Raw genomic sequence first — 27,082 nt, forward strand, 5'->3', positions numbered from 1 at the left:
CGCACTTCCTCCGGGGACGTGTTATCTTCGGAAGTCGCCTCTCGGCCCCGCCCCCGGAGGCGGCGCCTGGCCACCCGGCGGAGTTCGGCAAGATGGTCCCGGCGAGTCCCGTCGCCCGGCCGCTGCGTCACGTCGCGCGCGCTCGTGAGCCTCTCCCTGCAGACCCGCGGTTGCCGTGGGAACCGCTAGGCTGGCGTTCTCAGTTTCTGGATTTAAGGCTCCGGGGCCTCGCTTCCGGCCTGCGGGCCCTGTGGAGGCCGGCCGCAGCCGGGGCGGCGCGCGGGGCGCCCGGCGCCTCCGGGCCTGGAAGCGCCGTTGAGCGTTAGCAGAGCTTCCTTGAAAGCTCTCGGGATGTAGATTCTGACTTATAATCGGGGCTGCTGCTTACTCTGCTTTTTCTTCTTCTTCTTCCAGTCTTTCCCTGTATTTGGAGAGGGAAGTACTTCAGCTCCGGGAATGAACCGGCAGAAAGCAACCGGGTGACACCAATGTTTCGACACCTCATGTACAAAATAAAGTCTACCGGTCCCATCACTGTGGCCGAGTACATGAAGGAGGTGTTGACCAACCCGGACAAGGTATGGGTAGAAGAGCCTAAGATCAGACTCACTCTGGAAGATTTGTGGCGTAAGCCATAAGGGGTGTGTGCAGAGAATGATCCCCAGACACCTGGGGACAGAAGATTTAATCTGTCCATTAGTCAGGGCTGGAGCAAGCCCGGGGCTCTGCCAATAAATAGAAGGCTCCATGTGTTGAAGTAACTTCAGAAGGCAGTTTAAGTGTATATACTGTAGTTATATAGTTCTTTACTATTCAGGATTAGGGACTGTCATAATTTCTGAATTGTATTTTCCTGTCTGTTCTGCAAAGCCCTTTGATAGAACCCCGTGGTTCTTTATTTTTATGAACTTTCCCCTTTTGTTGGGTTAAATGTGACCCTGGTGGACTTCTGAGATTGGCTTGGCCTATTGCCGTTGATATGGTGGAATGACTTGTGTCCAGTGGGTTACTAAAGACAGGGACGTTATAAGGTAATAGAGTGATAGTAAAAATGGGATGGGAAGTGAGTAGTTTAGAAATAGGTTTTAGACCTATAGAATCTGCTGATGGTTTAGTTGTGGAAGGGTGAAGGAAAAGGAAATGAGATTGATTTCTAGGTTTTCAGCTTGAGCATTTGGGTAATGGCAGTGCCTTCAGTTACTATCATTAGGACAGAGGGCCACATTTCCAGGAATACAGGGGAAGAGCTATACTTAATACTTTGGGGGAGGAGGGGCACTATGATGTCTAGGTAGAGATGGTAAGTGGGAATCTTCAGACAGGAGAAAGATTGGGTATATGTATATAAATTTACTTGTCCCCAGAGTAATAATTGTATTTAAAGCCAAGGAACTAGGGACAGTGTACATAGAGGAAAAGGTTTTCCAGTATTAAGACTTGAGGGTATTTTAAAACTTAATGTTGAAGCTGGGCACTGGTGGCTCATGCCTGTAATCCTAGCTACTCAGGAGGCTGAGATCTGAGGATTGTGGTTCAAAGCACCTGGGCAGAAAACTGGAAGCAGCGTTGTGGCTCTAGTGGTAGAGCGCTAGCCTTCAGCTGAAGAGCTCAGGGACAATGCCCAGGCCCAGAGTTCAAGCCCCACAACTGACCAAAAAACAAACTTAGTGTTGAGTTTCTTAACCTAAAGAGTCTTCTCTAAAAAACTGGAGGTTTATGAACTTGAATTGCAAAACAAACGCCAAAACAAAAAACATAACTCATTTATCTTCATTACTTTCTTACTGAAATACAGCATTTCTTTAATTATGACTATCGGCAACAACCATAAATACCAGTGATACCTGTGACTTTGTCATCAGTGAAAATCACCAATATTGACATATCGTAATACAGTGATCATTAATATCTCAAAATGCCCATGATTAATTATTAGACCATTGGCCTGTTTTTTCACTTAATATAAAGAAGTCTCTTATGTTACATCACAATTTTTTTCACACTTGAGAAATAATTTTTCAACTTCTTTTGAAATTGTGTTTTAAGTTCTGTGCTTTCGTAAGTTCTATTTAGTAGGCTTCATTATATTAGGTTGGTTTATAACAAAAAAGGTTAAATGTGTCAGAAATTAAAGTCTAGAAGGGATGTTCTATGAATGAACAAAAGGTTCTTTTGTAAAGGTGAAAGTGACTGGATTTATTTCTAATGCCTAATGAGAAAAGTTGAAGAGACAAGATGAAAACAAAAGTACCTATGGGAGTTGTCTGAAAAATGAATGGCAGTCCCCATGATAGGTGGAAGAATTAGGATTGCACAGAAGGGAAAGGAAAGGTATTTTCTTTTGAGTACAAAGAAAAGAGAGGTAGCAAGTAGAGGCCAGATGGAGTCAGGGTCAGAAGAAATGTATTTTATACATAGAGCAGGAGACCTGTCTACCTGCTAAGGGTTGGGTAGTTTAATAAAGGACATGAAAAGTGCAAGGAAGTTTTCTTAACAGGAAGTTCTTGAGTCTGTCTTGAAAGTTGGGTATTGTGCTAAAACTTGGGATCTGAATAAAAATAAAATATACTCTATATACTAAAAGTTGGGATCTGAATAAAAATAAAATATACTTTTCCTCAAATCATTTTACCTTGTGGTAAAGAACAGACATAAAAAATAAGCTCATAGCCGGGCGCTGGTGGCTCACGCCTGTAATCCTAGCTACTCAGGAGGCTGAGATCTGAGGATCGCGGTTCAAAGCCAAGCCCGGGCAGGAGAGACCGTGAGACTCCTATCTCCAATAAACCACCAGAAAACCAGAAGTGGCGCTGTAGCTCAAGTGGTAGAGTGCTCGCCTTGAGCTGAAGAGCTGAGGGACAGCGCCCAGGCCCAGAGTTCAAGCCCCACGACCGACAAAAAAAAAAAAAAAAAAAAAAAAAAAAGCTCATAAAAAGAACCACTGAATTTATTTTTGTTATTGTAAAAGGATTGTACAGAGGGATTCCTGTTACGTAAGTCAGGTAATGAGTATTTTTTTCTTCAACAGTGTCACCTATTCCCTTGTTTTCTCCCAGTTTTTCCCAACCCCACCCAAGTTGTATAGTTAATTTTCAACATAGTCTCTAGTATCACTGCTGCATTTGTTTACCCTGGTACTCCTCCAAACAGATACACTTATATACAAGACAAAAGGTACAGAAAAAATAAAAGCAACAAAGGAGAAAAACAAAAAGCAAAAATAACAAACCTCATTTTCATTTTTTGGAGTTCATTTTGAAAAACATCATTTTATATGATCATATGCACATAGCCATTGAGCCTTTGTGATCCTCGCCTAAGAATATCCTCCTTTGGTCTCACTGTATAAACGAGTCCTGTATAATTTTATCATGTCCAAGTGTATTTTATTTTTCTGTTACCATCCAGTGTGTTTACTTATAGATTTAAAGGCACATTCTAATTACAACAAATGAGGTAAACCATGCAACCTGTTTCTTAGGGTCTGGCTTACTTCACTTAGTATAATTTTTTCTGAGTCTTTCCATTTCCTTATGAGTGGTACAATATCATTCTTTCTGATGGAAACAGAATTCCTTTGTAAGCACTGAATTTAGTTTTAGGTTGAAAGGCTGGGTGACAGCAAGAGTTGCATTTGGACAGATGAAAGGACAATTACCAGGGTGAAATGAAAAGGGAGAAAGATGTGAATTCATAGTGGTCATGGTAGCATGGACAAGCAGAGCTACTTAGAAGCAAACACCTTTCTGTTGAGATGTAATACACAGAAAAGTACAGCTGTCACAGGTATAGTTCTGATGAACAGCCCTATGTAATTCCAGGAATAAACATTAACCAGTGGTAGGGTGGACTGAAGAGCAGGGTTAGGCAGGGGGTAGGCAGGATTGTCCATGGTTGTATTGTGGGAGCAGGGAGAAGTGAGGAAAGACAAAGATGATGTTGCATGGCTCCTGCCTTTACAGTTGAACCATTGTTTATTTTTTCCCCAGTTCTGCAAGAGGATCATTATTTTGTAAATTGAGGGAAATATACTGTCTTGGTCTTAGAGGAGAAAATATTGAAAGGGTATTGTAAAAGATTTATTTGGAAATTGACTTCATTTTATCTTTTTTTTTTTCTTTAAATCAGGGATATTATGTTCACCATGATATGCTAGGAGAAAAAGGAGATTTCATTACTTCACCTGAAATAAGCCAGATCTTTGGAGAGGTAATACCCAATGTTTATGATAAAAGAAAGAAATATAAGTATTTGAGAGCTGATCAAGTTCTATTAGTCTATAACAGTGCTTTACACGGTAATTCATCAAAAGTGTTTACTTTTAGAGGAATTAGCAAGACTATGAGGGGAAATGCTAGAGAGGACATTTGAAAAGTTTATACTTCCTCGTAGAAGAGGAAGTGGAGCAATATGAAGGAAAAAGGAGGATCAAAAATAGAAGTAAAAGAGGAGAGCCAGGTGAAATATGGGAATGGAAAGAGGGAGAGAGAAAAGGTAAAAAAAGAACACTGAATGGAATCAGGATCTGTAAAGCTCCCAGCCATGATTTAACATAGTATTTTCCTTTAAGAAACAACATTTCTGGAGGTGTGGCTCATGTGGGAAAGCTCCAGCCTTGAGCAAAAAAATGAAAGTGAAAGCAGGAGGCCCTGAATTTAATCCATAGTACACAGACACACAGACACACACACACACCAGAATTTTAGTTTATGTATTTCCATAAAAGCACCTTAAATAATTTAGAAATAGAAAATTGTATATAAGTGGAAGCAGAATCCAGGTTTGATGAACATTAATCATATCTAAGAGATTATATAAAGCCAAAGAACTGAAAGTGACATAATTGCATTGAATATGCCCTATATTTGCTTTCACATACCAGCCCCTTTCTGTAATTGATATCCTTTTATCTGGGTCATGGAACGTTTTATAGAGGATGCTGCCTTACAATTGTTCTATTATAATCTTGTAAATTTTTTCCTATTATTAAGCTTCCTACATGGTGTTATGACACATTCCTAGTGAAATTCCTACATGTGTATGTAATGACACACATGGTTATTTGCTATTATTTTGCATTCTGATAGGAAGTACTTATTTTTGTGGAGTTTTATATTGTGTAATTTACATTTTACAATACTTTAATATGTGTTTTTTTTCCTTATTACAGCTAGTAGGGATATGGTTCATTAGTGAATGGATATCCTCTGGAAAAAGTTCCGCTTTTCAGCTAGTAGAACTGGGCCCAGGTCGGGGAACACTCACAGGAGACATTTTGAGGGTAGGTAGTAAAAGAATATCATTAAGTATCATTTATGTAGGTTAAACTTACTACTACTTACTGAATTTGGATATTTCATGGTGTTTTTTTGCTTTTAGTCCTACCTATTTCATCTTACTTTCTTAGCTAAAAATGCCAGAATAATGTAATATCATATAATGTCTGTAAAAGTTAAAAATTTTAAATGTTTAGAAGACATTATAGAAGAATATATTTATCTTGTGAGGAGGTAAAGTTTTCTTTTGAGACAATGTCTTGCTGGCTTTGCCTCTGCCTCCCAATGCTAGGATTACAGACATATGTAACCATGCTTAGTTCAAGGATTTTTGTATGTGTGTATGGTCGTAGGGCTTGAACTCAGGGCCATCTTTTAAAATTATATAAAAAAATTATATAAAAAGTAGAAGCCAAAAAAGAAAAGATTAATTTCAAGTAAATTACAATTAAGAATTTGTTCTTTGTAAGAATGGTTTCTCAGCCGGGCGCTGGTGGCTCACGCCTGTAATCCTAGCTACTCAGGAGGCTGAGATCTGAGGATCATGGTTCAAAGCCAGCCCGGGCAGGAAAGACCGTGAGACTTCTATCTCCAATAAACCACCAGAAAACCGGAAGTGGCGCTGTAGCTCAAGTGGTAGAGCGCTTGCCTTGAGCTGAAGAGCTGAGGGACAGCGCTCAGGCCCAGAGTTCAAGCCCCACGACCGACAAAAAAAAAAAAAAAAAAAATGGTTTTTCACTTCATAAAAATAGGAGTTTTTTATTGTCACTATGGTGCTAATCCAGAGTGGGAGACTTTATCTGTAACATGTAATACCAACAAAAGAGAAAACAATAGTTGGAATATGTAAAGAACTCCTTAAATCACATAAGACGTAACAGATAGCTTAATAGAAAAATCAGGCCAAGTATATGAACATGCTCATCTAAGAGTAAATCCAAACAGTAATCAGGTAAATGGAAATTAAAATCAGAGACACTCTCCAAAGTGGAAAAAAACTAGGAAACCTGAAAATCTTTGTGGTAAATGGGTTAGAAAACCTATAGTCTGCCTAACACATTTCATTTGTCTATAATTTTTTCTTTCTGTATTTAGGTGTTTAGTCAGCTTGGATCTGTGCTGAAAACCTGTGACATTTCAGTACACCTGGTAGAGGTGAGTCAAAAATTAAGTGAGTTTCAGGCACTGACATTGACTGACAAGAAGATACCATTAGAGAGAGATGCGGAATCCCTTGTGTATATGAAAGGTGTGACCAAGTCTGGGATTCCAGTTTCCTGGTACCGTGATCTGAAGGATGTTCCAAAAGGTAATTACCTTAACGAAAGAATTTTGATCACAATTCTTCCTGGTAGTGATAGTTGACTATAATTATTTGATTGGTATTGATATTTGAGCTCAGTCTCTACTTATTGGGCAGGCCACTCTACCACTTGAGCCATGCCTCCAGCCCTTTTTTAGTTTTTGAACAGGGTCTCTCCTGGTCTTTGATATTATGAAATTCATATTCTTTTCCAACTAACAAATTTGAGTTAGCATTTCTTTTGGGCCAGGTGATGAACAGGTTTAGTTTAGTTCAGGTATTTCAACTCATTCACCATTATATGGAAAATGAGTATAAAAATAACTGTTCTTTTGCATATTCTTAGTTTTTTTGAGGAAGGGGATAGTTCTTGGGTAGTGATGGTTGTAGAAGGTTCCACTATTGAAGAAACAGGAATTCTCTTTTTTAATGTTGAAATAATTGCATTAAAATACTGAGACTTGTTTCCCTGTTTTAAATAGGGTACAGCTTCTATCTTGCAAACGAATTTTTTGATGTTCTTCCTATACATAAATTTCAGGTATTGATTTTGTTTTCCATTTTTGGGGCAGGTTCCATGTAGCTCATTTTCCTGTCTTCCACATCTGCTAGTTCTTCTTCCTTATAATGTTAAAGTCTGTGTACACATATTTTCAAAGGATATGACTGTATTTTAATAATTTATCATAGCTCAGTGCTCTGAAATATTATTCATAGTGGGAGAGCTAATAGTTATTTTTTGTAAAGGCAATTTTGAGAACTTGGGAAACTTTTGTGTAGAAAACACCACACGGATGGAGAGAAGTACTCATTGATATTGACCCACAAGTTTCTGATAAGCTGAGATTTGTCTTGGCACCTGGTGCCACTCCAGCAGAAGCCTTCATACAAGTAAGAATATTTTTTTCCTGTAAAATTTCTCTTATTGCTAATAGAATAGCCAAGTCTTGTTTTATTCATTACTATTACAGTTTCCTTTCCAAAAATTGGTATGTTAGATTCCTTGTTAAGGACAGTGACAGTGGAAGTGTAGAAGACCATCAAAAGAATGGGTTAAACTAATTTTTTGAGCCTGCCATCTTTTTTCTTTTTTTGGTAGTATTGGAGTTTGAACTCTAGGTCTCGTGGTTGCTAGGCAATTGTTTTATCACTGAGCATTGGCTCTAGCCCCCCTTTCTTTTTGCACTGATTATTTTGAGATGAGTTCTCACCTTTTGCTTGGGCCTGGACCATATCTTCCTATTTTATGCTTCCTTCAGTAGCTGGGATGACAGGTGTACACCATCACATTTAGCTTCTTCCATTGAGCTGGAATCTTTTTTTTTTTCCCCTGGCTGACCTGGAATTGCATTCTTGATCTGTCTCCTGTATAGCTGGGGTAACAGGTTCACATTAGTTGAGAGGGAGTCTTGAAAATGTTTTGGTATGGAACCTCCATTCTCCCAAACTCAGCCTCATAAGTAGCTAGAATCAGACATGAACCCCTGAATTCAGCTAGTGTTATTTTAATGTTTTGTAAGAGAATGTTCATAAGCAGTCCTTAGCACTACCATCTCGTTACCCGTTATCAAATGGTAAATATATAGTCTGTTTTATAGAAAGAGTTCCATGTCTATGAAGGCAGTATAGTGCATACCATAGTAAAGTATCAGTTCACACTTATGAGCACTTAGTATGTTTTACTTTTTGTTTTCTATTTTTTCAAAACAACTTAATATTTTGTTATCAGTGGTCTTTGGGCTCAGCATAGCTTTTCCCCCATACTTCCACCACAACCAAAATTTGATTCTAGACTGCCAGAATGACAAATGTACTTTCTAGCACCCCAAAGAATGACCGTAAGAGCTCATCTATTTTGAGTTTTAAGGTACAAAAACCACCAGGAATGTCTTGTACTTCCCAGAGTGTCTCTTTTTTTGGCCAGTCCTAGGGCTTGAACTCAGGGCCTGGGCACTGTTCCTGAACTTCTTTTGCTCAAGGCTAGCATTCTACCACTTGAGCCACAATACCACTTCTGGCTTTTTCTATGTGGTACTGAGAAATTGAACCCAGGGCTTCATGCATGCGAGGGAAGGCCATATTCCCAGCCCCAGAGTGTCTTTTTATTCCCTTTTTTTGCAACGCAGGAGAAAAACGCAAAAAACAAAATAACTTTTCTGGACCTTAAATAAGAATTTCTTAGGCAGGTAATTGTAGAGTGAGAAGAGGGAGAAGTTATGTACACTTACATAATGAAGAATATCAAAATTTCAATCATCTCTGCTGTTAATGAAACCTCACATAAACTAAAGTTGGTAAGATAATATTGTGAGTTCACTTATGTAGTAACTACTTCTGTGGGCCTTTAGTCAGTGGTTGAACATCTTGGGTAATGAGTCTCAGGGATACTGAGTTTGCAGGCTGCTAGACACAGTATGTACCATCAGGATACTTTTGGTCCCAACAGAAGGCAACATGATTTACTTAATAGGACCTATTTCATTATATTGAGATCTGACCTTTTGACAAGATTGTCTGTTAGTGCTAGTTATTATTCTAGGCAGACAAATCCTATTCTAATGCTTTCAATCCACTGGGATATATTTGTATGATTTTAACTTATTATATGAAAGAACTTTTATGGTAAATATTAGTTTAATTGGCCATCTGGATGGTTGGGAGGACATAGGCCTTTTTATGAAAAATTACAGTGTATGGTTGGTGGATAGCCTCAAAGAACCAAGGAGTTCTGAGTAATAGGGGTAGCATGGGACATGTTGAATGTAGTGAGCATATTCATATTGAGAAGGATTTGACTACTGGCTCAAGAATGCTCACTGTTGAAAACCTCAAGGAGATCGTGTGTGTGTGTGTGTGTGTGTATTTATTGTGAAAATACTAAAGGAGATTGTTTTTTGGAATGATGTTATATGATTTATTCCGTGTGTGTGTGTGTGTGTGTGTGTGTGTGTGTATGTGTGTGTGTGTGTTATTTATTGTGAAAATACTAAAGGAGATCGTTTTTTGGAATGATGTTATATGATTTATTCCTTACCAGTGTGGTGAAACAAGAGATCACATTGAAGTATGTCCAGAGGCTGGGGTAATTATTCAGGAACTTTCTCAGCGCATTGCACTCACTGGAGGTGCTGCACTAATTGCTGATTATGGTCATGATGGAACAAAGACAGACACTTTCAGAGTATGTATAACTCAGGAACATGATACAAGAATTCCAAATCTGATACACACTGAACATCTTTGTTTTGTCTTTGTTCTTCACAGTAGTGAGCATTTTTGTGTTACATTATCTTAGAATTAATGTTAATTCTTGTTGTTATATTATCATTAGCTCTTTATCTCACTCCTAAATTCATTGTCCAACCATCTTTGAACCAGGTCTGAATTACTTCTTTATGTAGCTCCTCATAAGCATCTGAATAGTATAAATGTAAGGGATTTTCCTCTGACTTACCTTTTCTGCTCTTTCATTAAAGTCCTTCATCCTTTCTAAACATCCTTTCTGAGTAATCTGCTAAAATACTCTTTAATGGAAATATATTTATATGCTATGTTATTTTCTAGCATCAGACCAGAGATTCTAACTTTAATATTGTAGAAGAGTTTGTTAAAAATGTTGATTAGTAGTTTCACTTCCAGTATTCAGATTGTCCAGGTCTGGAGTCCAGTAACATATTCTCATGGGGTTTTGAGTAGACATGGTAGACTGATCTCTTAAGTGAAGGGTAATGTCTTCATGCACTCCAGTTTTGCCCATTCTGTTGGGTTTCCCATGTGACATCTCATTTTGAGAAAGGGTACTACAGCTGGCTAAACCATAGATTGGCCCTATTTTTATTTGGAACAATTACTATTTAAAAATGTATTACTATGATTGCATTTCTTTAATCTTGACAATAATACATACAAAAGAGAAGAAAACATTTCTTTATGTTCAAGGGGTTTTGCAGCCACAAGCTTCATGACGTGTTAATTGCCCCTGGAACAGCAGACCTAACAGCTGATGTGGATTTCAGTTACTTGCGCAGAATGACACAAGGAAAAGCAGCCTCACTGGGGCCAATACAACAACAAACATTTTTAAAAAATATGGGCATTGATGTCCGACTGAAGGTATTGGTTTATTTCACTATCGTTAAATATCTTAATTTTGTAGTAGTGGTAGTGTTATTTTTATGTTCATGGGTATGTGTTTTAAAACTGTTCTCCCAGGGCCACTTACATCTTATTAAAGAGAAAAGCACTTGGGAATATTTGGTTATGGTCAAATTCATTTGAGCACTGCTTTATTGGAGCACTCAAGCTATTAATACTGCTGCATCTACCTAGGAGTTTTAGTTGCTTTTTTACTAAGACTTTATCTTTACAGGTTCTTTTAGATAAAGCAGATGAGCCATCAGTGAGGCAGCAGTTACTTCATGGGTACAATATGTTAATGAATCCTAAGAAGATGGGAGAAAGATTTAACTTCTTTGCCTTGCTACCTCATCAGAGACTTCAAGTTGGAGGTCATCAGATGGGCACATGTCAGTCAAAACCCTCTGCATCATCACCTGTAGCTGGATTTGGTGAACTAACTTGGCAGTGACAGTTCTAGACTTTTCACCTCTCAGCCTACTCAAGAAACTATAAGGAATACACTTCAAACACTGAAGATAATGTGACTGGTTGAAAGTATTTTAACTCTTCACAATCAACAAAAATAGTCCCCCCTTTTCCCACTATATGGGAGCATGAACTTGGGGCAGTTGTGCTTACATGGCTTGTTGGCTCATGGCTGGCATTCTTTTACCTGAGCCCCACCTCCAGCCACACTTTTTTGCTGGTTAATTGGAGTCTTTCAGACTATTCTGCCATGATCCTCCAGGTCTTAAGTCTCCTGAGTAGGTTGGATTACAGATATGAACCATTGGCACCTGGCAAAAATAGCCCATTTTGGGGCTGAAAGGTGGCTCAGTGGTAGAGTGCTTGCCTTGCATGCCTGAGGCCCTGGGTTCGATTCCTCAGCACCACATAAGCAAAAAGAAAAAAGCTGGAAGTGGCGCTGTGGCTCAAGTGGTAGAGTGCTAGCCTTGAGCTAAAGAGCTGAGGGACAGTGCCCAGGCCCAGAGTTCAGGCCCCACGACCAGACCAAAAAAAAAAAAAGCCCATTTTTATAAAGTATACAGTCAAAACCGTAGAGTTTTTAATGTGGTAACTGACTCTTGGTACAAATATATATTCTTAATGATTAAATTATTATGAATTGAGTTTCCTTTAATAAAGCTAGAGCTGGCTGGGCGTTGGTGGCTCATACCTGTAACCCTAGTACTCACAAAGGTGAGATCTGAGGATGAAAGTTCAAAGCCAGCCCAGGCAGGAAAGTGTGACTCTTATTTCCAGTTAACCACCAGAAAACCGGTAGTGGTGCTGTGGCTCAAGTAGTAGAGCACTTGCCTTGAGCCGAAGAGCTCAGGGACAGTGCTCAGGACCAGAGATAAAGCCCCATGACCTACAAAAAAAGTTTTTGCCTTATTAAATAATATACATGGGACTGGGAAGTGGGGAGGCTCAGCAGTAGAGTGCTTGCCTAGCATGCATGCATGAGGTCCTGGGTTTGATTCCTCAGCACCACATAAACAAAAGGCCAGAAGTGGCACTGTGACAAGTGGTAGAGCACTAGCCTTGAGCTGAAGAGCTCAGGGACAGCGCCCAGGCCTTGAGTTCAAGCCCCATGACTGACAAATTTAAAAAAATACATGAACACTGAATGATTTAATAGAAACTACAATGACAGTTCCAAGAGGATTTTTTTTTTGGGGGGGGGGAAGGTGAACAGTAATGGGGTTTGAACTGAGAACCTCATACTTGCTAGGTGCTCTACCATGTGAACCATGCCTCTACCTTGATGAGACTGATCTGTATGTTACTTTAAAAGTAAAACTAAAGCAGTATATTCTGACAGAAATACAAGACTTACCAAGAGAATGATAGGATGTAAAAGTTTCTACAGTTGTGATTCTATTTTTGTTGAAGCTACAGTTTGTCATTTCATAGAAACTAATGTATTATCAAGATTTGGAATTTCTTTTGGATGGTGTTGGGGTTCTAAACTCAGGGCTTTGTGCTTGCTTGGCTTGTTTGCTCAGGGGAGTTCTAGCACTTAAGCCATATACATCCAGTCGGTTACTTTGGAGATGGAGTCGTGTGGAACTTTCTGCCTTGGCTGGCTTTGAAGCAAAATCCTTTGAAAATCAGTTTCCTCAGTAGCTAGGATTTGACTTACTGGTGCCTGCCTAGATCCTTTATTTTCTGTTTGCAAGTGCCAGGGGCTCATGCCTATGATCTTAGCTAATCAGGAGATAGAGCTCTTAAGATTTTAGTTCAAAGCCAGGCTGGCAGGAAAGTCTGTGAGATTTTTATCTCCAGTAACTACCAAAAAACCAGAAGTGAAGCTATGCCTCAAATGGTAGAATGCTAGACTTGAACACACAAAAAGCCCAGGAACAGCATCCAGGCCCAGAGTTAAAGGCCATGCATGAGACACACACAGGAAGACACCCAATAAATAATTTATATTATTAAATTATTATATATAATTATATGTAATATAGTATATATTTATTAGATATAAATTATTAAAATCTCCAAACCTGGAAGACAAAGGTAGGTGCAGAGACTGTCTTGGTTAAAGCCCATGCATCACACACACACGAGAAGATATCCAATAAATAATAATAATAAAATCTCCAAATCTGGAAGACAAAGGTAGGTGGAGACTTTCTTGGTATTTGAATTTCTTACCATATGCTTTTTGTTGATTTTGCATGTAAAAATGAGATTAATTAAAAAAATTAAAAGTCAGCGAAAGTAAATATAAGAAGGAATAACTTTCTGAAACTAACTCATTTTCTGTATTTTTATATAAATGCAGAATTTTAAGTTCTCATTTTACTTCACAGAACTTGTAATACTGATTGAAAATACAGACTTTCAGAGGAAGTGTTTATTAGTTAACACAAATATATAAAGGTAGCTAAGGGATAAAAAGTACTAGCCACAACTTAAACTTATGGCTTAATACTCTGGAACTTGTAAAAAATGGTAAGTTTTATTGCTTCTTCTGCTTAACTGACTGCAGCAGTAACACCCTGTACTGACTGAGGTCTTATTTTTTTACATTCTAAGCCATTTGTAGCTGCTCTTTTTCCATTTTACTTCATTTCAAATTTGCTTCCCCCCCACTTGGCTGGGAGGATTTTTTTGGGGGGGTGCCCATACTGGAGCTCTTACTTGGCTTTTCTACTCTAGCCCTCTATATGGAGCCAAAGGTCCATTTCCAGCTGTTTGCTGGTTAGTCTTAGACTTTTCTACACTGGCTAGCTTCAAACTGTGATCCCAGACTTACCTCCATGAGTCACTAATGCCCAGCTTAGGAGAGTTGTTATTTTGCCAGTTTGGGCACTGTCTCTGAGCTGCTTTTGTTCAAGGCTAGTGCTCTATCACTTGACCCACAGGTCCACTTCCAGACCTTTTGGTAATTTATTGGAGATAAGAGTCTCACAGACTTTCCTGCCCAGGCTGGCTTCTAACTGTGATCCCCAGATCTCAGCCTCCAGTATCTAGGAGTACAGGTATGAACCACTGACACCTGGCTTAGGAAAATATTTGAAAGCCGAAAATGCCCACAAGTAGCCTTCCAAAATATGTAATCGTTTTTATAACTAATGGAGTCAAGTGTCCAGTATACCTTCAATCCCAGAAAATTGATCTCAGCATTTAACTTTTCTAAGTCTGCTAGTACTTCCTATAGTTGAATAACTGAAAATTTTAAAGTTAAAATTATTAAAGAATTTCATTAAAGTGCCCTTCAGATAATTACTTCAAATTTAGTATACAGTTGTAGTTTAAAAATGGTAGATACATAAAATCAGTTCTCATAAATATTACTTCTATTTACAAATATTCCATAGTTCTGTTTACAAATACTATTTTCAAAATAGTTCTATTATCAAGGTCTGTAAAACAATTTTCTCTGGATACCCCTACCAAGATTTTCACATAGAAAAAGTATGGTGATACAGAAATACATTTTATTATTAAGCTTCTTTAGAGTATTTACAAAAAGTAAGATGTAACAAAAAATATAAAAAGATACTCAACAGTGTCATTAGAGACTATACAATATTAGACATCTGTTTCTAGAAACAGTTATCTCTTATACAAACACGACTTCAAGACAAAAGGTTACAAAGGTTACACAGTATCTGGAGTAACTGTTCAACTCCAAATTATTTGACAGTGCCTTTACAAAATTTTTTTTAGAAAACTTCTTAGGCATGTAATAAAAACAAAGAGTGCAATTAACTTCATGGCTTATACAGTTGATTATATAAGTGTAGCAAATGGATATCATTTCCAGTTAATCTTCACCTTATGCTGTAAAACCAGAGTAGGTTGCTTAGTAACTAAAAAAATTATTTCATCTTGCCCATATTGATATAAACTGACTTATTTTGGAGAAATCATCCTCTATCAGAGAATGCAGTAATGGCTACATGGGAACGAATTACAGAAGTATGTGGAATGTCTACTGGAGATTTGTATAGATGCAGCATAATGAGCAGGAGGGTAAGGGATTCTGGTAGCTTACTGCCTGGGTGTTGTAATTATATCAACTTTGGCAGCTAACTTAGTACTTCAATTTCCTTATCTGTAAGAAGGGATTCATGATGTCCTTATCAGGTAGCTGTTCTGAACAAAAAACTAAAACATAAAACTTAGAAACTTAGAACACAGAAATGCTGCATAATGCTTGTCATCATTTTCAGTCCTAGATTCTAAAAGCCTCTCAATCTTGTTTGTATACAATTTTCCTTTGCGACCTCAAACTTGGTAGGCAACAATAACAGTATACTTTTCACATTATTGAATTACACTAATTCACATCTGATCTTCTGGATCACAGTGAGGAAGATATAGGCAAAAATTATGACTTTCATTTTATAGACTGAGGAACTAGAGACAAACCGTATGTGTCCAGGTTACCAAAGCTAATATACTGAAGACAATTGCCCTTAAGAATGGAAAAGAAACCAAACCAAACTAAAACAAGGTTCATAGTGATAATTGCTGAATAAAAGAACAAAGCCACTACAATTCCTATGGATGGCTTCAGATTTTTCTTCAATCAGACCCTCTAAGCTGAAAATCTGTGAACACCACAAAGCTCGAAAAGTTTTGCATTTCATCAGAGGCTATGAGATTTCAGATTTGCAGATTAGGGATGCCCAATAAGTGACCTCTATACAAATTCCCAAACCCGAGGTTGGAAATCCAAATTAACATTTCAGATGAGAGACATTCCACCTATGTCAGTAATTATATTGGAAACATCTGGCTCCTGGAGCTGAAATGTAAAATGGCCTTCCTCTATTCATTTCTCTACTGTTAACATAGTCTTCCCTCACCATCCCCTCCTTGTAAACTGAGGATTTTATAATTGCTTAAGAAAAATGGTGATTTAAAAAACACTCCAGACATTAGCAAAACCCTCTAATAGGTTATGGGAAAACACATCTATATAGTGATGGTAGCATTAACTGACTTCACCATACATAGCTCCTTTTAATCTTTGACTTCAAATTCAACCCTGGATAAAGATGAGTTATGCAATTAATATTTAGATCTGCACCCATTGAATCTTAAATACTGTAGCATCATGATGCTGTCAGTTGGGAAAATAGTTGTTCCATAGTTAGGAACAGGCACACATAACCACTCAGCATTTATCTCAGCTATTTTTCTACTTTAAAAAAAAAAAACCAATTGTACAAATTATATTAATGGCTACTAAAACCTACAGAAAGTGACTTTTTTTTTTTTGTAGAGATCGAAAGGTTATGGACTGTTTCAGAGTCTTGAATGATTTAAAGAGAAAGGCAAAACCATCTAGGGATCTGCTATAGATATCTAGGAAAACCTTTCAATTGCTTGATGGATGACTGGACAAATGTTTAAGGTCCTACAGTAAATCATATATTGGTAGCTTCACAGTTATTGCTTAAATGAAAACCTCTTTAGTAATCAGTCTTATAAATCTTGTATAATTTGGTTAAGCTATGAAAAAACTGGAAAATCATAGACTTAAAAAAAAAAAAAGACCAAGTTCAGGCAGGAAAGTAGGACCTACCTCCAATAAACTACCGAAAAGACAAATGGAGCTGTGCCTCAATTGGTAGAACACTAGCTTTAAGCAAAGAGAAGCTCAGAGACAGTACCTGTGCTCTGAGTTTAAGCTCCAGGACTGGCAAAAAACAAAAGACCAAGAGAGGGAAGATAAAGTGACATTACTATAAAGTGAAGGTATAGGAAAAATACAAAACCAGTTTATTTGCTTATGCTATAAAAATTTATAAAAACTTCAGTTTTGAGTCCATTATACATCAATTTCCCTTTCTGTACCTACTCATGAACTACAGTATTGGTGTCACCAATTCCTGTATCTTCTCATGGCTTTGCATCCTGAGAATGACAACCTAAAGGACGACAGGTAATGCAGCAGAATATCAGTACATAAAATGAAATCCTTGTTAAAGTTAGTTCATTGATAAAAATTAAGGATCTTCTTCCATATCATCTGGATTGGGTGCCATAATGAAGTGCTTTGGATATGCAAGGTTATGTGTGTATGCATGTATTTCCCAGCGAGCATCATCACTTTCATGTGTAATATAACGTTCTCCAATACGAGTTTCAAATTCTCTAAGGTCAAGCCATGTCTGATAATCCTAGAAAGAAAAAAAGATTACCAACTATTAAATAAAATATTGACAGCTTATCAAACCATTTAAAAATTTTGATTGTAGCACCAGTGAATTCTTGTTATATAAATTCTAATGTAATATTTGAAATTAGCTATGTTAGGATTTTTCCCCTTCAAGTCTCTAATAAGGTAAAGTAACGTTTGTAAAGTTAAAAAAAATTCTGTCAGGCTTCTGAGATAGCTATCACTAAAAACATTTTGATCTACATTGGTAAATGCATAAGCCTTATTCCTCAAAAGTACTTAGATGGTTAATTTAGTAATTTACCTCATTCCCATTAAAGTAGTGTGGGGCTTGAACTTAGGCCAGGGTGCCATCCCAGGCCCTAGACTCAAGGCTAACACTCTACCACTTTGAGTCACAGCACCATTTCTGGTTTTCTGATGGTTAATTGGAGGTAAGAGTTACAGGGACTTCCCTGCCTAAGCTGGCTTCGAACTGAATCCTCAGATCTCACTCAGCCTCCTGAGTAGCTAGGATTATAGATAGGCATGAGCCACTAGCACCTGGCTAAGTCAAACATTTTAAACGGCTTTCTTTTTTGGTCTCTGATGTAAAACTAAACCTTTCAGTAGACATTTAAATAAGATATACTGAAAAAAATAGTATGTCATGCTAATCCTTTAAAAAAAAGTCAAACATAAGTCCCTATAAAACAAGTCACTGTTTTCAGTTCACAGGAGCTTACAAATTAACCACTGAACAGCACTACCATTATTCTAAGAAATGGATATGATCTGTTGATCTTGGAGTGGTTTCATTAGGTAAGATACAACACAGCTACTCAAATGAGGACTACGAAAGAGATAAATACATTAAAAAAAAAATTACCTGTAGCCAAGGATGACTAAGAGATTTGTCAACACTGTAACGTTTCCTCATCTTCACTTGAAGTAGGTTGTTTATCAAGTCAATCGCTAAAGAAAAAGATGAAATTCCATACATGAATTTAGGTGTACTACTTAGCTATGTGAGAGGGTCAGTTACCCAACTAACTATACTGTGTCTTCATCTTCAAATCTGTATAATGAAACTTGGGAAGGTGAAACTAGCTTAATACATGTAAAAAGGCTTAGCCCCTAAAAGTGCTTAGCACGTAGGTGCTAAGTATTATTTCAAGATGAATAAAATACTATGATTACAAGCTGATTTTCCTCCCTCCCCTCTTTCAGTGCTACCACATTGCTCTCTCTTTCCTGGCTTGGTTTGGAGAAGCAGTTAAAAGCCATTGCCTTGCCTCTCCAGGAACAGCATGAAGCAATAATTATTAGCCTAAGTCTAAACTCAAGAAGTTTTAGTAAACAGGTTCAGGTGCTTTGGTACTTATGGTATGATGAGATCTTAGTATACATATTTTAACTACTTCAAAAAAGGGTTTCACTCTGGGAATGTGGCTTAGTGGTAGAGTGCTTGCCTTGCATGCATGAAACTCTCGGTTCAATTCCTTAGTACCACATAAACACAAAAAGCCAGAAGTGGCACTGTGACTCAAGTGGTAGAGTCCTAGCTTTGAGCAAAAGAAGCTCAGGGACAGTGCCCTGGCCCAAAGTCAAAGCACCAGGACTGGTAAAAAAAAAAAAAAAAAAGGATTCACTGCCAAAATCAAGGGAATACATTTTTACTGCCTATTCAACAGTATGTTTAAAATGCTGGCAGGAATGTTTTCCAAATACTTAACACTGTTTGTTCCTTAAACTATGATTCACTGTGTGCATAACTGCCAATGTTTATTTAAAATTCACATAATATCCTTCCAACTGATGAATCAGAACCTCTGGGATTCTGCAACTCATCAAGTGATTCTGACGTAATAGGTCTACAGACCATATAGGCTTTGGAACTCTAAAAGGCTTCATTAAAGGGGGGTGGCGAGGGGGGGAAGGCTGGGCTCCAGTGACTCACACCTATAATCTTAGCTAATTTAGAGGGTGAGATCTGAAGATAGTAATTTAAAGCCAGGGTTGGGAAGATGGCTCAGTGGTAGAGTGCTTGCTTTGCATGCATGAGGATCTGGGTTCTATTTCTCAGCACCACATAAGCAGAAAAACCTGGAAGTGGTGCTGTAGCTCAAGTGGTAGAGTGCTAGCCTTGAGCTGAAGAGCTCAGTGACAGGGACAGTGACAGTGCTCAGGCCCGGAGTTCAGGTCCCACAACTGACAAAAAATAAAAAAATCCAAAGTCAGCCTGGGCAGGAAAGTCTGGAGATTCTTATCTCCAATAAACTACCAAAAAAGCCAGAAGTGGAGCTGTGGCTCAGGTGATAGAGTGCCAGCCTTGACCAAAAGAAGCTCAGGGACAGCGCCCAGCCCTGGAGTTCAAGCCACTGGTCTGTCTTTTTCAATCTATTTTTCTTAGTCTTTAGATGTGGCTCTAAAGACTTTCCCTGGTTGAATAGAATATTTATCAACCCCTATGATTAGACCTAGTAATTTTAGAAAAAGACAAAACCAAAACAACAAAAAAAGCCCACCCACCTAAATTCCCCTACACTGCTTCTGTTAAGTAGCATTTTTGTGTGTGCGGTAGTCCTGAGGCTTGAACTGTCTGTCAGCATGTTTCCTCAAGGCTTGCACTCTTTCACTTGATGGTTAATTGGAGATAAGAGTCTCATGGACTTTGCAACTAGAGCTTGCTTCAAACCACCATCCTGTGACCTTAGCATCCTGATAGCTAGGATTACAGATGTGAGATACCAGCACCAGCTTTAAGGAACATTTTAAGTAGTATATTTTTTCTTTCCATCAGTAAATTGAAAAGGACCAGCCAATTCTCCACCCCCACCCCTTTTTTTCTCCAAGGCCTATGCTGAACGCATTATCTTCCTGCCTCAACCTCCTGAGTGCTAAGGCTAAAGACATGCTGACATATCCAGTTCATTGTTGAATACGTAAAGAGCTCAGTGTTAAAACTCAAAAACCTTCAACATGCAGGAAAATAAAATGTATGGTGCTTCTTAGTATGTATCTTTAGAACTTTAGAACTAATTGAATGTAAAGCTGATTCTAAGAATGTAAACTACAAGTCTCAAGAAGTTTATAATCTTGTTCTGAAGATTACAAGGATTAATGAAAACACAGTATATGCAAAAAAAAAAACAACAAAAAAACAGCAACTTTAGCCTAAGTAGACCTTATATAGTTTGGTAGGTGAGGGAAAAGTTCACTAGTGAAACTCAAGGGGTCCTTGGATGATTAGAAAGACGTGAATAGTGAAGAGATTGTAGGCAATGGGAAGAGGCTTAAGCAAGAGGCAGAAAACCAGAATAGAGTACACAACTAGCTTTGTGCAGGGAAGAAATGTGGGGGGGGGGGGGGGGGGGAACACGGACATTTACAGCTGTGTTGGTTAAAGGGAAACCAGATGTTTGGGAACTGATTAAGATGAAAATACTGTTTCCTAGCTGGGCGCAGGTGGCTCACGCCTGTAATCCTAACTACTCAGGTGGCTGAGATCTGAGGATTACAGTTCAAAGCCAGCCCAGGCAGGAAAGGGCAGGAAAGTCCTTGAGACTCCAATCACTAGAAAACCGGAAGTGGCGCTGTGGTTCAAGTGGTAGAGCGCTTGCCTTAAGCTGAAGAGCTGAGGGTATATAGCGCCCAGGCCCAGGGTTCAAGCACCACGACCAACCGAAAAAAAAGAAAATACTGTTTCCTGAGATGGATTTGGCAGTCATGACTAAAAAGCACAAGTGCCTAATGGGGGGGAAATTAAAAGGATTTTACTAGTTCACAAATGAGACAGTTGAGGCCTGGATTGCTGCTACGCCTAAAAATTATAAGGAAAATAAAATCAGAACAACAACTAAATAGAGAAGTCAGAAGAGACAGGATGATGTGCAAATCACAAAGAATTTTAAGTGAAAAGGCACAGAATCAAAAGTTGATTTTTTTTTTTTACCTTCACTAGAAATTTCTTTCCATGGATTTGGTGGGTACATAAATGCAGCATTTTGGATTTGGTCATTTATATCTTCATCCTCATTGAATGGAAATGTGCCACTAAGGCTCACATAGACGATGACTCCCACTGACCACATATCTAGGGATCGGTTGTAACCTTTGCTCCTGAGAACCTCAGGGGCTAAGTAAGCTGGAGTTCCCACTACCGATCGCCGGAATGACTTCTCCCCAATGATGCGCGCGAATCCAAAGTCACACAACTTCACCTGGAAATAGAAGGTATGTTCATTTTATATTACATATACATCTGTCCCTACATATGATACTCTATCATTCACTGCAGTTGCCAATGGTACTGATTATGAGTACAAAACAATTGTAGGTAAGTTGAAAGATCCTTTTCCCAAAAGCAGACAGATATATCTGTAGCTCTGTGATACGTAATGAGTTTTTTCAGTACTTAAAAAACACCTTTGCTGGGCTTGGTGGCTCACACCTGTAATCCTAGCTACTCAGGAGGCTGAGATCTGAGGATGGTTCAAAGCCAGCCCAGGTAGGAAAGTCTGTGAGACTCTTATCTCCAATAAACAACTCAGAAAACCAAAAGTGGTGCTGTGGCCTAAGTGGTAGAGCACTAGCCTTGAACTGAAGAGCTGAAGGACAGCGCTGAGGCCCAGAGTTCAAGCCCCACGACTGACCAAAAATAAATAAATAAATAAATAACACCTTTGTATTTTAGCTTTTAGAATATCACTAAATTGATGTTACAGTTACTGAATTTTGTTTTTAATTTTTTTGGTAGTATTGGCATTTGAATCTAGGCACTTGGTAGGAAGGTACTCTCCAACTTGAGCCACATTCCTCACCCTTTTTGCTTTTATTTTCCAAGAGGGTCTTGCATTTATGCCTAGGCTAGTCAGGCTTCCCACAGAGCTAGGATTCTAGGAATGCACCAGCATGCCCAGCTTTTATTAGTTGAAGTGGAGACAGTTGTCTTAGTACTAACTTTTTTGTCTAAACTGACCCTGAACCACAATCTTCTCAAGTAGCTGGGATTATAGGTATGAACCGACACATTTGGCCAGGTTCTTTATTTCTTCTTCTTTTTAATGGAATGGGTGCATGTGCTGTTCTTTTGTCACTTTTCATTATGTGGGCACTTTTTAAATGATGTTACATGTTTAGATTTAAATGATTCTTCAGAAGGTTCTGGAGAACATCTCACCTGAGGAAAGGGCTCTGCTGATGCAAGCAGCACATTTTCTGGCTTTAAATCACAGTGCACAATATTCTTAAAATGTAGATTCCTCAAAGCAACAAGTATCTGTTATGAAAGAAAAAGGCTTTGCTTAATGCCTAGAAAATCCCCAATATTACTTCTTGAATGGTCTAGTAATTTGAAAAAATCAAATACAGTTCATCAGAGATGTAACTAAAAGTATTATTTCATGTCTTTAAGATTAACAATCTCCATAATCACCCAGTATGTAAAAATACTGCTATTTGTCTTAATTATAAGTTATTCTTTTTTTTTTTTTTTTTTGCCAGTCATGGGGCCTGAACTCTGGGCCTGGGTGCTGTACCTTAGCTATTCAGCTCAAGGCTAGTGCTCTACCACTTGAGCCACAGCTCCACTTCTGGTTTTTTCTGCTTATGTGGTGCTGAGGAATTGAACCCAGGGCCTCATGCATGCAAGGCAAGCATTCTACCCCTGAGCCACCTTCCCAGCCCCATAAGTTATTCTTTAGTTTCAAAGAAGACTGGGAAGTACCTGTGTGACCATGAATTTAGTAATACGTTCTGGAAGCCGACTTTTCTCACTGGACAGAATCATTTCCAGCATATCTCCATGCAGCTTTTCCATGACTACAAAGACTCGTTCTGGGGTTTCAAACATACATTCCAGGTTTACAATCCCAGGGTGATGCAAATTCTGAACAGAGGTTGCAGATATTTAATGACCAACTTAAGTAGAGAAATAATCTTACTATGCAAATACCTAACATGTTACAACTGACTGTGAAATACAGAGCATAAAAAACTTAGAAAAATAAAAAGCAAACATAATAGATAAGGAATAGATACTGATTTTCCCAATTATCCAGTGGAGAGAAGAGTAGAGATCTTCTTCCATTTCTTCTGTATATGTGGTCATCTCTTCAAGAGGGCTTTTGTTTTTATTTTGCATAGGTTTGCAACTTATTTTACTTTTCTTTTGATATTCTCTTATATTCCATCAACATGAGTACTTATAAAGGGAAGTCAGAAAAGGCACGAGAAATAAACCATTATTAATCTATAACTGACAGAATAAACAAACTCAAGGCTTAAGCAATGAAGGTAAATGTAACTGTTTTATACTAAACTGCCCTAAAGAACGAAGACCTCCCCTGTAATTTAAAAGAGCAGTGATTAAACGGTACTTCTTCCATCTTTGAAGTGACTTTCTTCATTTCATTTAACGTGTTTTTCCTCTTTTGTTTGACCAAGTGACCCAAGGAAGATAGATGAGTAACTTGTTAGAGAAAACTAGAAAAAACAGCTCACTTAAGCCCTTCTTCCTGCTTGCAGCAACATTACTTTCTAATTTTTGAAAACACTATTTTATAGAAATGAATTTTTAAAAATTAAAGGTAGCATTTGCTCTTCTCTTTTTTATTCCTTTTGTAGCCCTGGAGGGTTTTCCACAAGGAGAACGAGGAAATACTGAAATCATACTACAATATTTAAGCTAGAAAATTCGAACTTAACATTTTCCCAAGTGCATAATTAATGAGACTGCTACATTTTCCCTGACTACTACCTTCTTCAGGCAAGAGCAAAGGAAACATTTTGCATTACCATGTATCTAAGAGACCAAAGTCTGCTCCTCCCTCATTTCTTCCTTGCTGCACAAAGTGCTAGGATGTGGCCCTGTCAACCTTTCTATAGGTATGAATCTTTTTCTATAATTAATGAAATTAACATACGTTATCATTCCACACCTCATAACACATTTATTCAGCTGATACTAAATGAGCTATCATGTGCCAATACTAAGTATGTAGTTAGGATTCATTAATACTAGAAGCTCACAAACCCTCATGGACTCATAAAGTCCAGAAAGATGGGATGCCTGAAGAAACAAACTTAGGAAGTGGTAGGTAACTGAAGAAAAGATGTAGGATAAGGGAGTGCGGGGGCGAGACACTTCATTTAATGCTGAACAGAATTTGAGGACTTCATTGAGGAAATGGTATTTGGACAAAATCTTAAAAGGACACAAAGTAGTATGGCATGCAAACATCTGAGAGAAGGTATTCTTATCAGAGGCACAGCTAATGCAAAAGCCCTTGAGGATATGTCTAGTATATCTGATAAACAGAACCACCTGGAGAAGAGATTAAATTTGCTGAGTGGCATCTACAGTGGAACCTTTTTAGATTTTGGTTCTGCTTAATGAAAAAAAGGTATTAAAATGTGTTCATTTCTTTTTTTTTTAAAAAAAAAGTTTATTGTAGGGCTGGGAAGTTGGCTCAGTGGTAGAGTGCTTGCCTCTCCTACAGGAAGTCCTGGGTTCAATTCCTCAGCACCACATAAGCAAAAAAAAAAAAGTTTATTGTTAAAGTTGATGTACAGAGGGGTTACAGTTTCATGATTCAGGTAATAAGTACATTTTATTTGAATAGGGTCATCCTCTCCCTCATTCTCTCCTAGTTTTCCCCCTCCCTGCAAAGTAGTATAGTTCATTCCCAGCAGTGTCCACTGGGGTTTCACTGCTAAATTGGTTCACAGTTTCTGTGCTACCCCTAACCTCCCCCAAATAAGATAAACTTATTTACAAGACAAAAGGTACAAAAATAAAAAACAGCAGGGAATTATGTAACCAAGAAAAAAGGAAAGAAGAACAACCCCACAAACAGTATAAATGATCTTATGCACACAGCTATTGAGCCCTTGCAATCCTCTAAGAATATCCTTTGTTCTCATAGTGTGAATGTTTAGATTGCTGTTTAATTATGTCCACGTCCAATAGAAGTATTGTCCATTGGTTTTACTTGTAGGCACATTCTAGTTATTACAAATGAGGGAAAACATGCAGCCTGTGTTTCCCTGGGTCTGGCTTACTTTGCTTAGTATAATTTTTTCCAAGTATTTCAATGTCATTCTTTCTGATGGAAGCATAGAATTCCCCTGTGTATATATACTAGTTTCTTAATTCATCTGTCCTCTGAGGGATATCTGGGGTTGATTCAGTATCTTGGCTATGGTGAACAATGCAAGGAACACGGTTGTGCTGGTGGCTTTGGTGTAGTCTAGTTGTGGTCAATTAGATGCTTAGAAGTGGGATTGCTGGGTCATAGGGAAGCTCTATGTTTACTCTTCTGCAGAACCTCCATACTGCTTTCCAGAGTGGTTGAACAAGTTTACCAACATTGTAGTAGCACTCCCTTTTAGCAACATTCCTGCCAGCATCTATTATTATAGTTTTCTTGATAATGACCACTCTAATTGGGGTGAGGTGGAATCTCAATGTTGTTTTGCTTTGCATTTCTTTTATTTTATGGCCAGAGATATTGAACATTTCATGTGTCTCTTGGTTGTGATTTCCTCTTCAGAGTAGACTCTCTTTAAGTCTAGCCCACTTATTAATGGGCTGGCTGGTTCTTTGAGGATTTTTTTGTGGGGGATTAATTTTCTGAGCTCCAAGGATATTTAAGATATGAGGCCTTTGTCTGTTGTATAGCTAGTACAGATGATCTCCCATTCTGTGGACTTTCTATTTATCTTGCTATGTCCTTTGCCATGCAGAAACTCTTCAGTTTGATGAAATCCCATTTATCTAACCTTTCTTTGATTCGTTGTTTCTGAATCTTTACTTAGAAAGTTTCGACCTGTGCCAAGGAGCCTGCCTTAGTGTTTTTGCTACCCCTTCCTGTAATATTTTCAGGGTATCTGGTCTTACACTAAGGTCTCTGATCCATTTTGAGTTGATTCTGGTACAGGGTGATATATAAGGACCTAACTTCATTGATAGCATCATTTATTGAAGAGGCTATCTTTCTTCCATCCTGTTTTTGGCTCCCTTATCAAGTATTAGGTGGCTATAGGTTTGTGGATTCATTTCTGAGTCTTTGATTCCATTGCTCTTCAGGTCTATTCTTGTGTCAGTACCAAGCTGTTTTTATTACTACAGCTTTGTAATACAGTTTGAAATTTGGTATTGATATTCCTCCAGTGGTCTTCCTGCTAAGGATTGTTTTTGCTATTCAGGGACTTCTATTAGTCCATGTGAATTTTTTGAATTGCTTCTTCCATATAGTTGAAGAATGCTGTTGGAATTTTAATAGGTATTATTCAATTTGTAGATAGCTTTGGGCAATGCTGCCATTTTCATATGTGTTCATTTTTATTAAGCAGATAGCAAGGCAGAGCTGATCACCATTAAACACTGTAACAGTAAGACCGAATATTCCTGAATCAATGATTCTATAACTTTCTGAATCAATGATTCTATAACTTTCCCCCCTCCTTCTACTGGAAAGGCAAAACAGTGTTCTCAATACTTTCTTCTTAAAGATGGGGACATGGGAAAGAAAAGTTTGAATGCTCTTGGGCAAAGGTAAAAAATGATTACACCAAGCTCAACACAGTACTGTTTGATATGTAGATATATAATAACAACTGAGGGTAAAGATGACAAAGTGAAGTTGATACAGCTGAGAAGAGCCACTGTAAAAATGCATTAGGTTCCTTTATATATATGCAGAAAATCTGCCTACAATGCTCATATCTTGTAGAACTAATTTCAATCAATGA

The 27,082-nt window shown here is 38.1% G+C and overlaps 2 protein-coding genes across 7 annotated transcripts in view; one reads left to right on the plus strand and one right to left on the minus strand.

Annotated features, from left to right (window-relative positions):
- Positions 1 to 66: 66 nt before the first annotated feature.
- Ndufaf7 (NADH:ubiquinone oxidoreductase complex assembly factor 7) lies at positions 67 to 14,457 on the plus strand. 4 transcript variants are annotated; one of them, XM_070025390.1, is made up of 10 exons: positions 67 to 144; positions 415 to 578; positions 4,129 to 4,209; positions 5,171 to 5,281; positions 6,372 to 6,585; positions 7,062 to 7,120; positions 7,360 to 7,470; positions 9,617 to 9,760; positions 10,519 to 10,692; positions 10,949 to 14,456. In XM_070025390.1, the coding sequence occupies exons 1-10, from the start codon at positions 93 to 95 to the stop codon at positions 11,165 to 11,167; spliced, it is 1,329 nt and encodes a 442-aa protein (XP_069881491.1). In that variant the 5' UTR covers positions 67 to 92; the 3' UTR covers positions 11,168 to 14,456. The 4 variants fall into 4 exon arrangements, with proteins under 4 accessions (XP_069881491.1, XP_069881492.1, XP_069881493.1 ...); XM_070025391.1 differs by lacking the exon at positions 9,617 to 9,760 and having other exon boundaries at positions 10,949 to 14,457; XM_070025392.1 differs by lacking the exon at positions 7,062 to 7,120 and having other exon boundaries at positions 6,372 to 6,431.
- Positions 14,458 to 14,629: 172 nt separating this feature from the next.
- Positions 14,630 to 27,082, minus strand: part of Prkd3 (protein kinase D3) — a 73,674-nt gene continuing 61,221 nt past the window's right edge. For all 3 annotated transcript variants that reach the window (XM_070025389.1, XM_070025387.1, XM_070025388.1), the window contains 5 exons: positions 23,055 to 23,216; positions 22,509 to 22,607; positions 21,282 to 21,549; positions 18,216 to 18,301; positions 14,630 to 17,348 (listed from right to left, as the gene is read on the minus strand). In XM_070025389.1, coding sequence (XP_069881490.1) covers positions 17,175 to 17,348; positions 18,216 to 18,301; positions 21,282 to 21,549; positions 22,509 to 22,607; positions 23,055 to 23,216 — 789 coding nt within the window. In that variant the 3' untranslated portion in view covers positions 14,630 to 17,174. The remainder of the gene's footprint in view (positions 17,349 to 18,215; positions 18,302 to 21,281; positions 21,550 to 22,508; positions 22,608 to 23,054; positions 23,217 to 27,082) is intronic.

This window comes from Dipodomys merriami, unplaced genomic scaffold (assembly GCF_024711535.1).
Source record: "Dipodomys merriami isolate MVZ:Mamm:240054 unplaced genomic scaffold, mDipMer1.0.p SCAF_17, whole genome shotgun sequence".
In the NCBI taxonomy this organism is placed as follows: Eukaryota; Metazoa; Chordata; class Mammalia; order Rodentia; family Heteromyidae; genus Dipodomys; species Dipodomys merriami.

Excerpts from the sequence above, each read along its gene's own strand:
- Ndufaf7 (XM_070025390.1), top strand. The coding sequence starts at position 93 with ATGGTCCCGGCGAGTCCCGTCGCCCGGCCGCTGCGTCACGTCGCGCGC. Across the intron at positions 7,121-7,359 it reads TTCCTATACATAAATTTCAG|AAAACACCACACGGATGGAG; the intron begins GTATTGATTTTG and ends ACTTTTGTGTAG. Across the intron at positions 10,693-10,948 it reads GCATTGATGTCCGACTGAAG|GTTCTTTTAGATAAAGCAGA; the intron begins GTATTGGTTTAT and ends TTATCTTTACAG.